The 19,549-nt window shown below is 32.8% G+C and overlaps 2 protein-coding genes across 2 annotated transcripts; both read left to right on the top strand.

Moving 5' to 3' along the window:
- The first annotated feature begins 909 nt into the window (after positions 1-909).
- On the top strand, positions 910-1,853 carry LOC145054732 (chlorophyll a-b binding protein 16, chloroplastic-like). The gene has a single exon (XM_079002987.1). It carries the CDS (start codon positions 984-986, stop codon positions 1,782-1,784), a length of 801 nt encoding a protein of 266 aa, XP_078859113.1. The 5' UTR covers positions 910-983; the 3' UTR covers positions 1,785-1,853.
- An 8,009-nt stretch (positions 1,854-9,862) lies between these two features.
- On the top strand, positions 9,863-10,805 carry LOC145054731 (chlorophyll a-b binding protein 16, chloroplastic-like). The gene has a single exon (XM_079002986.1). The coding sequence runs from the start codon at positions 9,936-9,938 to the stop codon at positions 10,734-10,736; it is 801 nt and encodes a 266-aa protein (XP_078859112.1). The 5' UTR covers positions 9,863-9,935; the 3' UTR covers positions 10,737-10,805.
- The last annotated feature ends 8,744 nt before the right edge of the window (positions 10,806-19,549 follow it).

Raw genomic sequence — 19,549 nt, 5'->3', positions numbered from 1 at the left:
ACAGTAATATAAGAAACGCGGAATCCTCAATATTGTTGATAAGTGTGTACAGTCATGCATTCGCCTTTCCACGATCAACGATAGAACCTAAAACATAAACAACTGGGTAAACACAAAGTTTAGTGAGTTTCCCCCAAAATACCTGATACAACAAACGTATTATCATGCATAACGGACTCATACTCATCAGACTGGAATACCTTGACCCAATCAGTCATCGGACCTGAAATACCAAGGGTTTGTTAGCATGCCGCCTTAACCCGACCGTTCTTCTCAAGCCTCTGTGCCTACAACTTATAGCCGGCCAGCACCAGGTATGTTGGCCTACAACATATAGCAGGACCACCTCAACCTATCCTACCACCATATGACTATCCCACATAAGATGTCGTGAGAAAAACATAAAGAAATCATTCATAAGTACTGAATGAATACAAAAATAAAAATGACTTATTTTGCAACAAAAAAAACATTAAGGACTAAATGTGTACAAAAATATGAAGGACTAAATATGTACAAAATGAGAAATATATTACCCTATTAAGTTATTTTTACCCGCTAATCTGGAGTAGTCGGTCATAATGACTGAATGTTTACAGTTTAACAAGTTTAAGGTGTAAATATGGACAAAAAAACTTAGTAACTAAATGTGTACAAACCGAAAAATATATTACCCTTTTAAGTCATTAATGGACGTCAATTCAAGCCTAATGTTTTAGATTTTTGGGATAGGAAATCTTGTAACTACTTAATTAAAAATACACGTGTCGTTCTTTGGTTGGTGGTCTGGATAGATGCTGTTCTTAGCCTTCAAAGATATCATCATCCAATCAAAACAAAAGCAAAAGATCCGGAAGATAAACACCATAGAAATTAGATAATTGACAAAAGGCCTATTTATAGCACTTGCGAAGAGCTCATCAGACTCAAGCAGTCAGCTAGCCTCCAATATTTATTCAATATATAATTTGAGAAGATATTCAATGGCTGCTTCCAGCATGGCTCTCTCATCTGCTTTCGCCGGACAAGCGGTGAAAACGGTTCCATCAGGTTCAGAGGTTTTCGGAAATGGACGAGTTTCAATGAGGAAGACTGCCGCTGCGAAGAAGGTTGCACCATCAGGAAGCCCATGGTACGGTCCTGACCGTGTGAAGTACCTAGGACCATTCTCCGGCGAGGCCCCATCATACCTGACCGGTGAGTTCCCCGGTGACTACGGCTGGGACACCGCCGGGCTTTCAGCAGATCCAGAGACATTTGCAAAGAACCGTGAGCTTGAGGTGATCCACAGCAGATGGGCGATGCTTGGAGCTCTTGGGTGCGTCTTCCCTGAGCTCTTGGCTCGTAACGGTGTGAAGTTCGGTGAGGCTGTATGGTTCAAGGCTGGATCCCAGATCTTCAGCGAAGGTGGGCTTGATTACTTGGGAAACCCTAGTTTGATCCATGCCCAAAGCATCTTGGCCATCTGGGCCACCCAAGTCATCTTGATGGGTGCGGTTGAGGGTTACAGAATCGCCGGTGGACCCTTGGGAGAGGTTGTTGACCCACTTTACCCTGGTGGTAGCTTCGACCCATTAGGGCTTGCCGATGATCCAGAGGCTTTTGCTGAACTGAAAGTAAAGGAGCTCAAGAATGGAAGACTCGCCATGTTCTCCATGTTTGGCTTCTTTGTTCAAGCCATTGTCACAGGGAAGGGACCACTGGAGAACCTCGCTGATCACCTTGCTGATCCCGTTGCCAACAACGCCTGGTCTTATGCCACAAACTTTGTTCCCGGAAAGTGAATGTAATCAATGTTTTATTTTATGTACCATGATGTGTGAATTAATATTAAATATGTTTTTAATTAGTCACATCATTCACCTTATAACACATGCTAAATCAGATCCCATGTTATATTGTAAAATGGATTTATTTTATGGGATTGAGAAAATGTTTTAGCTTAGTCTAATGCTTGATATTCATATTATCGAATCATTTCCGAATAAAAAATCTGTGGCTTTCGTTAATTTATACTTAAATTTGTGATTGAAAGAACATAAAGAAAACAAATGATGTCGTAGATAACGAGAAAACAAGTACATGATTCATTTATAAGACTAGAAGAAGTGGTCACACTTTTAATATGTTGTTACCTAGGATTTTTTTTATGTCGTGTAATCTAGCACAAAAATGCAAGGAAAGATAACATGTCAATTTAATATGTTTGATTTTAGGAGAAAAAAATAAGAAATAAAATAAATAGCATCAGCCAATCAAAACACTCATTTTCGTTTTCACTATCTTCTCTCCTCTCGCTACCAACTTAGCACCTCATTCTTAGCAATCTGCTTAACACTTATTAAGAGGTGGTGTGTAACACTCATAACACCTCTTAGCATTTCCCTTAGCGAGCTCCACTCTTTATAGCCTAAAGTGAATAAACTCTTGTTGACGGGACAACCATTCCTGGGCACATGCTAATCACTTCTCGGAAAGATATAGTTGATCAAGCTATATCACTCCCAGATCTGATTATATGTTCCCAAGCCTACTCGTGCTGTCCAACAACTGCAATACTTTTCTTCTGTCCTAATATGACACTAATTTTAGTATGAATGCAGGTATGTATACTTTGGTTAAATATTTTATTATTTAAAAGTATAAACTCTTGGTCAGAGTATTTTAATCCCGATGTGTTTATAGTTGTATATTTTTTATGGGTTGATATACTTAATTCACTATAAACAAAGCTCGGATACCAATCTGTCATACCCCAAACCGGAACGGCGGAAACGTTCGGGGGCAGAGGATGTCATGTACAGTATCATATCAATGTATAATAGTAAACAAGCAACAACATCATCCATTGCATTAATAGTATAATTCAATACAAGTGTGTTCTGTGTATAGTTTGTAAGACACCAAAATATGAATCAAAATAAAAGACGAGTCTCGAATGTGCTCCGTCTTCTCAAAATCTGGTCTAGTGTACTTGTCTATTACTGGTGATTTAAGAATACACGTTATTTTGAAAGTGTAGATCAACATTTAAGCTAGTGAGTTCATAAGTATTTTAGTGTCATTGTTTGTATAAATTTGAATGAAAGTGTTTGTAAATGTTTGTGAAAATGTTTGATGTAAATGTTGTATCTCCTAGAAAATCCTATATTATCTATTTTATTATGAAATGTAGTCTTCTACCAAGAGCCGGCTGTTTTGAATGTTTGCTCTTTTGAAAAAGTGAGTATTTTTCCCAAGTATGACTAACATTACCAAAATATAGTTTACATTACCGTTTATGTGAGAATATCACAATGTGAATGCAATGAGAAAATAAAGATGTACTGTAGTATTGTATATAGTAACTACCATTGTACTAACTACCTTAAACCAATTGTTAAATTAAGGTAAAATGTGATGAGTTTATAACCATACTTGATTGACTAGTAAAACACAACGATCAAAGACGTCGAAATGATATGACATTCGTCACCCGTAGACCTGCAGGTCCCACTATAGCTAGCATCAAGGTGTAGGATGGTCAATCCAGTATAGATCTATACACAAACTCAAGCTCTCCCTCCATGAGACTGGTTATAAAACGTGACACAACAGTATATTGTCGCGCCATGAAGTAGTGGCTCACATTAATGTTATAGTATTCTTGTATTTGTATAGTATGTTCTCTCTGTTCTAGTATATAGTATGTTCTCTTTGTTCTAGTGTATAGTATGTTCCTCCCTGTTTCTCATTATAGTATGTTCTTTCTGTTTCTCGTTATAGTATGTTTGAACTGACTCATGTATGAACTACTCTTGTATGTTTCATTGTTCTAGAAATAGTGAGTAGTAATTCTCTAAACTATACCTTTTATAGTTTACTAGTAATGTTGTTTGAATGACTGAGTATATTTGTACACCTTTGCTACCCAAAGGTATTGAAATGATGTAAGAACTTTTATATCTATAAACATATACATAATATATAACTAAGATTCATATGACACTCGGACAAACAACCGATACCCTAAGTCCACAACCAAACAAGGAACATGAAATAAAGTGAGTTATCAGTCCTAAGCCCTTTCAAACTTATTTATATAACTATATCTATATAGACATGATTTTGACAATATATAAGTTTAAAAGATTTTGGCATGTAAAAGAGTTTTAACCATTTGAATGGTTATAGATGGCTTGATAACTATAATGTTTTCTACTTGTATTCCCCCCCCCCCCCCCCACCTAAAAGCATTTAAAATCATTAAAAGATAAGTTAGGGTTTGAAATCACCTGATTGTGAGTGATTTGAATGTAAGATCGATATAGGATGCTAAGTGTCAAGTGATGTCTCGAGCACCATGGATCCTATTAAGCATATAATGACACATATATGTATATAATTAGTGTATATAACAACTAATCATGTTAGGGAACCACCTTAGGGAGTAGGAAACACTTGGAATGAAGTGTTGCAATCACATATGATTGTTCTAAAGGTCACACAAGGATGTGTTCATGGCCAAGGAGTGTTCACGACCAATGAACCTATGAAGGGTTCACGGTCCTTATGAAGGGTTCATGGCCGTGATCCCTTCAAGTTCATGAAGGTGGTGATGAATCACAAAGAATCAAGGATAGGATCTGGTAATCTTTTAAGTATAACAAGTTTAAGGTTGAAACACTTACGTTTTTGGAGCTTTGGAGGGTTCACGGTCGAAGCTTCTTGAGAGAGAATGGAGGTGTTCACAGTTGGGAGGAGGAGAAGTGAGGAGAAAAAGGGGTCACTCTTATATATAGGAGGTGGTTCACGGCCGTGAACCTATTTTGCGGCCGTGAACACCTAGTGAGTGGTTTTTTGGTTCGGATTAATCCTCCCAATAACAAGCTAACTCAACTTAGCCTCCATTCATACATTACACTAGGCTTAGAAACTCTCAAACAGACCCTTAACAGGGCTAAAAGGTAACAGAAACAAGCCTGACTTGTGATTGAATTGAATGGCTTTATAAGATAGAAATTTCGGGTTGTCACATTGTACACATGGGGACGAGAATGATTAATAGCTAAATTATCTACTAAAAGTTAACTAATTGAAAAATAAATAATACGGGGGTTTTCTATGGTTTTTCAAGTCCATATTACTTCATTGATGTGGCTAAACGCATCTTCATGGTCTTTCCCAGAAAATAGAATGTTTTTGAGCATCGTGAGAATGTGTCTCTTGAGCTCAAAGTTGGTTGCAGTTGGGATTTCTAATGAAGCAAGACTTGGTACATTGTCATTGTACACCCTTTTCTTTTACTCCTCCATAGCCATTCATGTGACACCCGCCATCTTTTCTACCTCGCTTTTAATGTCGTTTTCTGAATCGTCTTAAATTTATGTTTCTAGCTCGTACCGAATTACCTTCTTGTTGGGAGTCTTTTCAAAACTTTTGAATTTGTCGGTTTGAAGTGTGCTACTCTATTTGCCGTCCTTTTTGTCTTTCTTTTTGTGGAACGCAGATTTTCGGTCTTCAACCGGTAGAACTATTGGAAATCTTGATCCTTGAGTCATAAATTACTAAAACAAAACAAAAATAAATGAGTAAAACGAATAAAAATAAATAAACGAAAAATTGTCCGCATAGTGGCCACGACATCGCCGATAGTGGCCACGGTGTGGCTAACTGAAAAACATAAAAATTAAAATTCGAAAAACAAAACAGTAAATTAACTTTAAATGAAATAAATTCCACACAAAGAATCAATAAAAAAATAGCAGAATAAAATTACTAATAATGAAACTGTTCCCTGACAACGACGCTAAAAACTTGATACGCAATTTATATACTACTTTTTAATTTATAAACCAAACAATCAAATCCAAGTAAATGCGATAGGCAGTGTACCTAATTGAACAATAGTATAATAAGAAAATAGCATATCGAACATAATGGGAACGAGAATCATTAATAGCTAAATTATCTACTAAAAGTTAACTAATTGAAAAGAAAATAATACTGGGTTTTTTTTCTGTTTTTGCAAGTCCAGATTACTTAAAAGCAATTATCACCAGAAACAATTAAACTAACAAAAAGCAATATAATTAAGTTTTAAAGCAAGATATTAAAGAGACTTTCGTTTAATTAGATACGATTCACACTACTCCTATGGTTGATTTCTTGGAAAGTGAAATGGATCAAGTTGTTGTTGCTTACCGATTCCTAAGATGATTAGAAATTTATGATCAAAAGACTAATCCTTTAGTAAAATAATTTCATTCATTCATTGATCATGTGAACAAACAAACAAGTATACTAGTATTAAGTTCGAATTATGCTAGACTTGAACTAATGACTGATATTAATGGATTATAACATCAATTCAATACATGAATGATCATCACATATTAGCTTCCAAATTAATTTACCTATTTTTCTATTTAACCCTAGGTTTATGATCAAAACACAAGTCTTATAACTTTGATGACCATAGATTCATAAGATACAAGCCTACCAAAACAGAATGATCATCTAATTTCAGTAAAACTTAACAATAATAAAAAAAAGTAGTTATCATTAACACAAAAGGGTCTTTAACAAGCTATCATAACAAATGAGAAACTAGCAACAATCCAAGATCCAATCAATCTACACATAGTCACAACTATCCTCTCTCTAAACAGAATTTAGGGTTTTTAGCCCATTACTACTGGAAACAAACATTCAAAAACGAAGTTCACATTGAAACACTTAATGAAAAACGAGGTAAACAAAGGTTTAGAAGTTATGTTGCCTTAAAGTCTCTTCAAAACTAAACTTCAATTGAAATTAGGTCTCTCTCATTCTTCCAACACGTCTTTGGTCTCTAAAATTCGAAAATAACTTGAAGCATAAGTTAGGGTTGAAGGTAGAACCAAAGTATTTATAGTTTCCAAAAACTGGCTCCCATGTCGTGGCAGATATGCTCTACGGTGTGGCAATCTTAAATCACGCGTGTTCCCCAATTCTGCTTATCTGATCGTGAATCTTCGATTTACCATAGTGTGGCCATAGATCTCCACGTTGCGGGCTTCAAAAATCTTGAGTTCTTTTGACTTTGGTTGACTTGGTCTAATATTTCCTTCTTCCAGGTCCGCATTTTGCTTCATTTTAGTCCCGACCATGTCTTTGCTTCTACAAAATAGATTTTAAAAATATTGAGTACCTTTTGTCCTAAAATAAACATAATTGTAGCTAAAAACATTAATATAATGCACAAAATATATGAATAAATATGCAAATATCATGGGGCCAACTAGTTTTTAGTGGTGGTTCTGGGTATGCGTGTGGTGAACTGGTCTTTGGCATTGGATTGAACTTGAACATTACTCAAAAGGACATAATTGTCTTTTGTCATAAACTTGTAACAAGCTTAGATTATGTATACAATATACTTACTTCAACACATGCTTTTGGGTGCACCGAATGGCCAATTTGACCTACATCAATTGCACTAAGAACCTTTTCAAATAGTGGAATAATTATAGCATTTAAACTTAGAGAAGTAGAATCAAGGAAATATGATTGCACACATACACTCTTATATGTGTTCTTTTCTTTTAATTTGCATCTAATAAAACACATTCACATACATTAGATTCTCTTTTTCTTTTCATCTTATCGTGCCCACAAAAACAATTGAAGTCTTATTTTATTTTACACTTGTTCGAATTTGATAAAGTTCCAAAAATGTCCTTCCTTTCATGCCTAAGGAAAAATTTTCAACAATTTCTTTTAATTTGTCTCTATCTTTCTAGCCTCATAACTCGATCATATGAACTTCAATTTGGACAAACATTATATCGAAAATCCTGTTAGGAGTACTACAAGTTACATATTAATTGTTTCATATGAATGTTTCCGGATTTGGAGTTATTTAGCTGTAAGCATGGAGGTCTGAATGTTTGAGCATTTTCATGTGTTTGATTAATCAACTTCAAACAACCATATTTCATTTGTTACACATCCATTTTGTATGATTCTTTTTCATATGTACTTGACGTTTTATGGACTATAACTTTATTTTATAAAGTTATTTCTAATCAGCCACAAATAATGACGTATTAAGCTTCAAAGCTGACACTTTTGTGGCATAATCAGTGGAGTTTACTACTTCAAACACATCTAATGTTAATTATGCATCTTTAATAGTTTAATGATTAATAATATTTCTTTTACGCGCATAAGCGGATATAACCAAACGCTCAAGCTTTTATAAAAAATATAAGAAATGTGATACTTTAATTATTCTCTACAAGAATAATGACCATTAGTGGCGACATGCATCACCGCTAAAAGTCCTGGTTGTCGCCGCTAAAGGTCCTGGTTGTCGCCGCTAATATCTTTAGCAGCGACCCGTCGCTGCTAAAGGGTGGTCGCTATTGGTTCGTTGCTAATACTCCATTTGTCGCAGCTAAAGGTGGTTGTCGCCGCTAATACCTTGTCGCCACTAATACTTTCCGTCGCCACTAAAAGTGTCGCCGCTAATTGTAGTTTTCTCATTTTTTATCTTTTTTTAAAACCTTCTTCCATATACAAAACAAACTTTATAAAATTATAAAAATTGTTATAAAAATATAAATTTTTTTATAAAAACATATAACCAAAAACACATCCATACATACACAAATACATACATAATACACATACAAAAACATATACATACATATACAAAAACACATATACATACATGATACACATACTAATACACAAATACATACATAATACACATATAAAAACACACACACAAACACACACACACACATATATATATATATATATATATATATATATATATATATATATGCATACTAATACACAAATACATACATAATATACATATAAATTCACAAACATATACAAAATACACATTCTACATACAAAATTTAAAATAAACATATATAGAAAATGTGGCGGTGTGTAATCTGGTAGAGAAGCGTGATGGTGACAAAGAGAAATGAGTTCATAGAAGAGGGAAGAAGGAGCTGAGAAATGAGTTCATAGAAGAGGGAAGAAAGAGCTGAATGGGGTTATATCTGCGAAGGGAATTAGCGGCGACGACTTTTAGCGGCGACAGGTAGAGTATTAGCGGCGACATATAAAGTATTAGCGGCGACACCTTTGGGGGGAAATTTTGATGGTCAAAAGTTTTGAGTATTGTCGGCGACAACTTTAGGATGAAACTTTGGCGGTCAAAATTTTCGAGTATTAGCGGCGACACCTTTGGGGGGAAATTTTGATGGTCAAAAGTTTTGAGTATTGTCGGCGACAACTTTAGGATGAAACTTTGGCGGTCAAAATTTTCGAGTATTAGCGGCGACACCGTCGCCACTATTGGTGTGTACGTTATCGATTTTCAGTGCTTGGATTAGGGACAAAATCAACGACTAAAGTTTCACCTCATATTTCGATGCGGATCGGGTCGATAGGCATTAGCGGCGACGCTTTTAGCAGCGACAGCCACCTTTAGCGGCGACACATAACGCGAAAGTTATGTGTCGCCGCTAAAGGTGACAGTCGTCGGTAAAACGTCGCCGCTAATGCCCATTATTCTTGTAGTAGCAGTAAAAAATACACAGGAGTTTATTTTAGCACCACCCTTCTATTTAGTTACTTTGACACAAACACCGAGTAATGTTTAGCTTGAGGGACATCAGTTCAACACGCATTTTTTAGATTTTTGCGATTGGAAATCTTGGAAATACTTAAAAGGTACATCTGTCGTTCTTTGATTGGTGGTCTGGATAGATGCTCTTCTTATCCATCTTACATTATCATGCTCCAATTAAAAGAAAGCTAAAGACCCGGAAGATAAAGAAATTAGATAATTGACAAAAGGCCTATTTATAGCACTTGCGAAGAGCTCATCAGACTCAAGCAGTCAGCTAGCCTCCAATATTTATTCAATATATAATTTGAGAAGATATTCAATGGCTGCTTCCAGCATGGCTCTCTCATCTGCTTTCGCCGGACAAGCGGTGAAAACGGTTCCATCAGGTTCAGAGGTTTTCGGAAATGGACGAGTTTCAATGAGGAAGACTGCCGCTGCGAAGAAGGTTGCACCATCAGGAAGCCCATGGTACGGTCCTGACCGTGTGAAGTACCTAGGACCATTCTCCGGCGAGGCCCCATCATACCTGACCGGTGAGTTCCCCGGTGACTACGGCTGGGACACCGCCGGGCTTTCAGCAGATCCAGAGACATTTGCAAAGAACCGTGAGCTTGAGGTGATCCACAGCAGATGGGCGATGCTTGGAGCTCTTGGGTGCGTCTTCCCTGAGCTCTTGGCTCGTAACGGTGTGAAGTTCGGTGAGGCTGTATGGTTCAAGGCTGGATCCCAGATCTTCAGCGAAGGTGGGCTTGATTACTTGGGAAACCCTAGTTTGATCCATGCCCAAAGCATCTTGGCCATCTGGGCCACCCAAGTCATCTTGATGGGTGCGGTTGAGGGTTACAGAATCGCCGGTGGACCCTTGGGAGAGGTTGTTGACCCACTTTACCCTGGTGGTAGCTTCGACCCATTAGGGCTTGCCGATGATCCAGAGGCTTTTGCTGAACTGAAAGTAAAGGAGCTCAAGAATGGAAGACTCGCCATGTTCTCCATGTTTGGCTTCTTTGTTCAAGCCATTGTCACAGGGAAGGGACCACTGGAGAACCTCGCTGATCACCTTGCTGATCCCGTTGCCAACAACGCCTGGTCTTATGCCACAAACTTTGTTCCCGGAAAGTGAATGTAATCAATGTTTTATTTTATGTACCATGATGTGTGAATTAATATTAAATATGTTTTTAATTAGTCACATCATTCACCTTATAACACATGCTAAATGACCAGATCATATGTATATTCATATGTTATATTGAACAATGGATTTTAAGGGATAGAGCACATATTATTGTCTGTAGCTTAATGCTGGGTGTTCATATTGACCCGTTTCTCAATCATATTTTAATATGTTGCTTTCATCGAGGTATACTTCATTTGGTGATCGAATTAAAGAACATAAAGAGTAAACATGGTTTTGTTAGCAATATTAAAATAAGTACATGAATATTTTGGCAATTTAACGGTTGTTCCCTTAGTCAAAATGTCTTTTTTATCATTTTTTTTTGTCAGACCGTAAGAGAGTCTGTGTTAGCAACGTACGAAGGTAAGTCATCTCCATCCCCCTGTCAAAATTCCACTGAAAACCATTGACCAAAACTCGACCTGGTTAAGCAACGCGGTGGCCATTGGTGAGGTGAGGACTTTAATACTCTTTGTAACTTTCCCTTGGATAAACTAGAGAGGGATATGCTATTTTTGATATCAAATATTATGGTGGTATGTTGGTTGCCATGAAAGTCTTATCGCGGAGGGCCATTGAGGTGTTCAGGGTAAACAAAAATCTTTGGTCAAAGTGGTTCAATTGGCTGGAACTCGACGGAAAAAATATTGCTCGTTTTGAAAGGATTGCTTGGATTAAAATTATTGGGTTCTGGACCGGGTGCAATCCGGTTCTACCTTTCTGACGCTGAGGATTCTTGGTCTTTCAAGCTTTCTTGCAATGGTAGCTTCTATGTGAGTAATCTTAGGAGTCTCATTGATTCGAAAATCATTCACGAGTTGGTGAATCTGTTTGTTTGGTTTAATCTTGTCCCTCATAAAGTTTCTTGCTTCATTTGGAGAGCTTTCATTGACCGAATTCCCACTGTCGTTGCCCTCCTTCATAGAGGTGTAAGTATTCCATTAACCTCGTATCATCTTTGTTCCGATGGTTCTGATTCGAGCGAGCATATTCTCTTTGGTTTCCCTTAATTTCGTGAAGTTTTGCTTTGGATTTTCAATTGGTGTAATATTCCTTATCAGGAGTTCAACCGGATAAAAGATGTCATCAACTTTGTAGCAAACTGGGTCAGTGTCTAAAGAAGAAATCAATCCTCTTGACAATTTTTTACTGTGTTTTTTAGAGCATCTGGAAATCAAGGAATGACAAACTATTCCATAACATGCTCATCTCCCCCTCTAATACTATGGATATTATAATCAATACTATTTTCTATTGGGTTAAATATAGGGTAATTTGGGGGTTGTATTTGGACCGATTGGACTTGTTGTCCATTTGATATTTTGTGATTTTCCTTGTTTTTGTTTCCTCTGTCTTTTTTCTCTTTGGCAGGCGCTTGCTTTTTATAAAATTCACCGTTACTAAAAATAAATAAATAAATAAAATTAAAGAAATAAAGTAAGTCCTAATGATTGGCTCAAGACCATTTTCAAAATAAGATTTTGGTTTCCAAAGATTCTACAATTTTAACTTTAGATTAAGCACTCATTAAAGAAAACTTATATAATGGATGAAATGTCATGACTTCTTTAATTAAGATATACAAATAACCTTTTTTTTTAGGTTTTTGGATTTTAGGTTTATTTTTTCTTTTAAGTTAATAGATAAACAATGTCAAGGAGTCCTTTAAACATTCTACATCAATATTTACCAAATTACCTTCAAATTTTTTTTTCGCACTACAAGAATAATGGGCTTTAGTAGCGACGCTTTTAGCGGTTAAAGCCACCTTTAGTGGCGACATCCGACATTCATATTAGATATCTCCGTTAAAGATAATTGTCGCCACTAAACGTTATGGACCCCGGTTCGAGTCAAAACCTGGGCTTAATCCCTATTCGTCGATATGGTCCTTAATCCAACGACTGTAAATGAGTGACAACGTCAATAACTACGACAACCGTCGTTGTTAATGTTTTGTTAGAATTATAATATATCTTTCACTTGATGTTTGGATTAATATTATGGGATGCCGTATTATTAAATTTTAATGTTTCGATCTATTTTTCTGCAATTAATATTTCGTAGCAGTTTTTATATTTTTATAACGTTTTTTCTGCATTTGAAAGGAACAATTTCAAAAAAACTAAAAAAAAAAAGAGAGAAGATTACATTAGTGCGGACGGATGTCATTAGTGGCGACGATGCATTAGTGACGACGCATTCCATTAGTGGCGAAGAAACATTAGTGACAACACATGCCATTAATGGCAAAGCAACATTAGTGGTGACTGAGGGCATTAGCGGCGGCCATTGAAATATTAGTGATGGACTTTAGCGACGACATGTCACCACTATATATATATATATATATATATATATATATATATATATATATATATATATATATATATATATATATATATAGGGTGAGGTTCAATAGAGAACCATAATTAACCAAGGAACCAATCTTTTTTTTCAACTTTTAGAAATTATTTTTTATCAAAAAAAAAAAAAACTAAAAATACAGAAATTCATAACTTTTTATCCCTTTTCCAATGATATCAAATTCGATTTTTTTTACATCAAATTCACAATGTGAATCTTTGAAAATTCACAACGTGAATCCGGATTCAGACGGTGAATCCGAAAAATATTTTTCACATTCACAATGTTAATATATGAATTTAGATATTTTTAGATTTTTTTTTCAATAAAAAATAAGCTCTAGAAATTGAAAAAAAGATTTGGTTCCTTGAAGAACCAATAATTATGGTTCTCTATTGAACTTTTCCATATATATATGTATATATATATATATATATATATATATATATATATATATATATATATATATATATATATATATATATATATAGGGTTGAGTTCATGTGAGACAATGATATTTTGTGAGACGTGGGGACAAAATCTAAACCACTAATATATAATAATCTATGGGTAGAATTAACTCAAATTAAAACAATAGAGGCGGTGGCAGTTTTGCAATTTGATCAAACTTCAGGATTAGAGGAATGACACGAAGGGGTAGTTTTGACAATATACCTTTTATCCGTCAAAATAATCCACCGTCATTCAATATCTCTTCATGTTACATATTGCTTCCTCCAAAAAACCCTCTTCACAGAAGAACTCAAATTTAATCTCGATCTAGATTTGTGCATTCAAAACCCTAGAAACTGATTCATAAATCTTTCATCTCTTTCTAAATTCAACAATTTGTTTTTGATTTTAATATGGTTTGCACTTCACCATGATAAACACATTGAAACAATCAGGGAAATGCCTCATTCTACAGAAGCATATTATGATTATACACTACTTCACTTCGCAAAACAGGTATTAATTCAAACCTTTAGAGTTCAGATTGTGTAATTAACCTGCTGAATAATTCTTGTTCTACATATTCTAATTTGGAAAACCCTAGTCGGTCAAATCAAAACCCTAGATCGTATCCACATTTTTAGCCATTCTCCAAATCAACTCAGTGTTTCTCAAAAAGAGTTAATTTCGCTAAGTTTGTGTCTTCTCCTTCACTGTTTTAATCTATTTTGAGGATTAAATCATATATATGTTATTTTTATTAACCGATCAAATGAATTATGTTTTTTATGTGGGAATCTATCTTTCGTTTGATTATTTCATGTTGAAATAGAATACATAGGCTTCTATCATCGAAAATGGCTACATCAACACGTGATTAAAAATCTACACCATAAGATCGTCTTGAGGACATTATTACCAAACCATGTCAAGATATTATAGGTATTTCAGCTATAACTTCATATCAAATTTATGTTTTTGTTAAAACCTAATTGTTTTGTGTTTTGGGGACTTGAACTTTCATGCTTTTCTAAAACCAAATATGTTATTTTGTTTGATTAATTACATGATTTGGCAAAACATTTAGTAAAATAGTTTTTGATAACTTGATATTCTAGGTATTCTGATTTTATAAGTCAAATGTTAATTTCTAATTTAGTTTCAGATGTTACTTTGTTGGAATAATTATATGATATTGTAAAAAAGAATTTAGTAAAATAGTGTTTAATGTCTTGATATTCTAGGTATTCTAATTTGATAAATCAGATGTTACTTCCTATTTGATTTAAGATGTTATTTTATTAATTAATCAGAATTTTACTTCCTAATTTGATAAGTCAAAGCTAATTTATATACTAGAATTAATTTATGATATGGAATGAGGACCGTTTATTGAATTTATAAAATGAGATGCAATGGAATGAGGACTGTTGATTGAATTTATAACATGATGCAACTATATTATACTTATTATAATTTGATAAGTCATAACTTACTTCCTAAATTGATTTTAGATGTTATTTTGCTTTAGTAATTGGATTATCTAGTAAAAAATTAGTGAAATATTGTTTGATAACTTGATATTCTGAGTATTCTGATTTGATAAGTCATATGGTACTTCTTAATTTGATTAAGATGTTACTTTGTTTGATTAGTTAGATGATCCAGTAAAAATACAAGTAAAATAGTATTTGATAACTTAATATTCTAGGTATTCTGATTTGTTAAGTTAGGTGTTACTTTATAAATTTGATTTCAGATGTTATTTTATTGATTAACCAGATGTTACTGCTTACTTTGATAAGTCGAAACTATAATATTTTTTGAGAAATTGTTATTCTATCTTGACATAATCAGATTCATCTCTTTATGTTTTAGTTCAATAATATATGATTCAGATTTGGATTCTAGATAATGTAGATTCTAAATCATCTTTTGTAATAGGCTTCAGGAAGTTATTATTCTATTTATTCAAATTTATGATTTTTTTTTTGAAATTTATATTATAGTTATGGTTAGTGTTTGATCCAAATTCACTATAGTTGGGACTAGAAATGAACTTCTTTATTGTAGTTTTGGTTAAATATTTTTAAAATTGTTTATTGTAGCTAGGATTAGTGTTTGATACACATCGAAAGCTAATGAAATTATTGGTTTAGGTTAGTGGTGTCTATTAACATAAATGTTTGATTAGGTGATTAGGTTATCTGATCTTTTGTATATTATATAATATTAAATCTCTTCTTTGAATTATATTAGATATTACAATAAATATTAAAGGAATATAAACTTTATTTGGGGAAAGTACCATGTGGACAGTTATGTTTTTTTGTTATTTTATCTCATAGATTCTACTTTGTGTATTGTTAATAATGTCTGGATCATATTAGATTTGTGTAAAATTAAATGTGAAAATAAAATAAAATTCTCTAATTGTAAATTATTTATTAAACAATTTTCATATTGTTAATTATTGTCAGAATGTTAGAATATTCTGGTATAATAAATTGTTTGTTTATATCCTAGTTTTATTGTTTTAAATGGAACTTCAGGATTAGAATAATGGTGCAGAGGGTCAGTAAGGGGATTTTACTGTCTATTTCATTCAGGTCGTAAAAACTTTTTATATCCTCTTCAATCTTCTTCATTCTGATATGCAAAACCCTAAGTAACCTCGATACGAACACCAAAATTCGTCTGATTCAATCTCGATCATCAACATCTTCTACTTTGTTCTGATTCGGAGTTTCAACATTGTTATTTTGATTTTAAAACTGGATCAAGTTCTCGAGCATCAACATTCCTGAATCAAATGAAATCGAAGCTTAGTTTTACAACAAATGGATCATTCTACAAAATCGAATTCATATTTTGCATCAAGAGTTAATCCAGGTGATGTATAATACTATAATTTCTTCTTGATTTTATATTTGTGGATGATTTTGAGTTAAAATACTCTAATTGTCGATTTTATAATATGTATGTGATTATGAGTTGATGTATTCATCTATGAGATTTCTTCTCATTCTGATTCTACTTTGCACCGATCTTCCAAAACTCCCAATAAAACCCTAAAAATTGATTTTGATTCACTATCATTTTGATTTTAAACGTTTTTATTCATATTCTGATCTTGAATCATGTTTCTGCCAATCCTTCAACTGCTACTTCTTCTCATGATTCTTAGTTGAAGAAGGATTCTTCTCATTAGGTAATAAAAGATTCCATTGACTCATTTTTGGCTGTTAACAATTTCAATGTTAATAAATCTACAATCCAAGCTATGTTATTATGCATAAATGAAGTTATTCACCAAATCTGTAGAGATATTCTTGGAATTTGAATTATAATTTGATTCAATATCTTAGTTTGTTTGGTTTATCTTATTAGTTTCATACTTATAGTGTCAGTTAGGTGTTTGGTAAATTTAGTGATCGCCCGCTAGTTGTTCGACATAATGCACTCTGTATTGATTTCGTATTTTCTGCAATAAAATTGTTATTGAAAATGATAGAATGTTATGCAAACATAACTTGCTTCCTAATTAAATTGATTTTATATGTTATTTTGTTTGAGTAATTGGATTATTTAGTAAATATTTAGTGAAATGTTGTTTGATAATTTGATATTATAAGTATTCTACTTTGATAAGTAATATGGTACTTCTTATTTGACTCAGATGTTACTTTGTTGGATAAGTTAGATGATCCAGTAAAAATATTAGTAAAATAGTCTTTGGTAACTTAATATTCTAGGTATTATGATTTGTAAAGTTAGGTGTTACTTCATAAATTTGATTTAAGATGTTATTTTATCGATTAACCAGATGTTACTGCTTACTCTGATAAGTAAAAACTAAAATACATTTTGAGAATTTGTTATTCTATCCTGACATAATTGAATTCATCTATTTATGTTTTAGTTTGATAATATTATATTCAGATTTAGATTCTACATAATGTAGATTCTAAATCATCTCTTGTAATAGACTTTAGGAAGTTGTTATACAATTTATTCTAATTTAGGAATTACTTTTCTGAAATTTATATTGTAGCTATGGTTAGTGTTTATTGCAGATTCACTATAGCTTGGGCTAGAAATGAACTTCTTTATTGTAGTTTTGGTTAAATACTTTTGAAATTATTTAATGTAGCTAGGATTAGTGTTTGATACACATTGAAAGCTAATGAAATTTATTTTGATGTGTTCTTAATGCGATTCTAATGTGTTCTTAATGCGACGGATGTAAATTTATTCTAGAACAGCAAGTAGAAATGTGAAATAATGACTTGGGTAAAGAAGGTTTTCTGCAGAATAAGAAGCATACAAAATAGTTATGCTTTGACCAATCAGATTCCAATTCCATAAGAAAGTAACTGACGAAGCAAAGGAATAGGGAAGGGTTGATAAGGATGGTCATTAAAAATGATGAAGGATTGGATCGATGCAAGAAACATACTGGAAGGACGTGACTAATTTTTTTAGAATATTTGAAAGTCTTTGATTATGAATGATATGGTAGTGTTTTGTTCGTTTAAATATTGGTTGTCTTTTTTTAGTTCTGAACAATAGCTATGGTTGTTTCAATGGCCAGTGAATGTTTCACAAAATAATAGTCCTGGTTAAAAAATAGTTATGCTTTGACCAATCTGAAATATCATACTTTTTATGATCAAATGTTCATTTTTTGTTATAGTTCATGTACAATATTCTAATAGAGTAATGTTATAGGTTTTCTGTACATTTATAATATTCTATTAGAATAATGTTAAATGTTGATTTTACATTACAATAATATTTTAGAATTTATAGATATATGTAACGTTAATAAAACTTATTTACTGTGTATATGAGGAATATTCTAATAGAATAATTTTATAGGTTGTATTTTCATGTATAATAATTTTATTTGGATAATGTTCTATGTTTTAGAATATTAGAATATTACATATATTATATTTTTATAAACACTAAAATATTAGAATATTTTTTACTAGAGAAAAGTGGTCTCATGGTCTTACTGTCTCAAAAAAATTGACATTTCGAACATTCTATTAGAATAGTGTTAAATTTTGTTGGTTTTTATAGATTTATATGTAATGACCTTTTTACAAAAAAATAATATTATAATTTATAGATATATGTAATGTTAATAAGACTTAATCATTATGTATATGTAGAATATTCTGATAGAATAATTTTATAGGTTGTATGTTCATGTATAATAATTCTTTTGGAATATTGTTCATGTATAATAATTCTTTTGGAGTTTGGAAAATGTGATCAAGCAAAACATCTTAACTTGGAGCAAAAAGGGAAGAAATGGAATGACGATTGTTGAATTGATAAAATATTTAGAAGTGTTTAATGGTTAATAAATATAGATTATCCTTTTTTTTTTGAATTGCACTATGTTTTCTATATTTTGAACATGAACAGTTGACTCTTTGCTAAACAGTAGTTATGGTCTGAAGGTTTAAAGATTGGTGAATGTTTAATAAAATTATATTATGGTTCAAGAACGGTTATGCTATAAATAATAATACATTAAATTTGTAGTTAATGTCGTATAATGTTAGTAATATCTTTCACATACTAGATAAGCTTAAAATTAAAGTCTGTATATACAATATTATAGTAAAATAATATTATATGTTTGTCATTATAAAAAGGAGATGTATGTTATTCTAATAGAATAATGTTATGTGTTATTTGCTATCAAAAATTATAGGCTAACTGCAAACATGTATAAAATTAGAATATTCTAAAAGAATAAAATATGTTGTATGTATATATAGAATATTTTTACAAAATAATGTTATAGTTTGATCGGTAACAATGCACCAAAAACCATAAAAAAATATTACATGTTTGTGACATATAAAATCTATTACATATTTATTAATCTTGACTCTTGTAGTTGAAAACTTATAGCT

This window comes from Lactuca serriola, chromosome 5, assembly GCF_051521515.1.
Source record: "Lactuca serriola cultivar US96UC23 chromosome 5, Lser_US96UC23_V15, whole genome shotgun sequence".
NCBI lineage: Eukaryota > Viridiplantae > Streptophyta > Magnoliopsida > Asterales > Asteraceae > Lactuca > Lactuca serriola.
The sequence above is the reverse complement of the archived record's forward strand: the minus strand, read 5'-3'. Positions and strand labels throughout refer to the sequence as shown.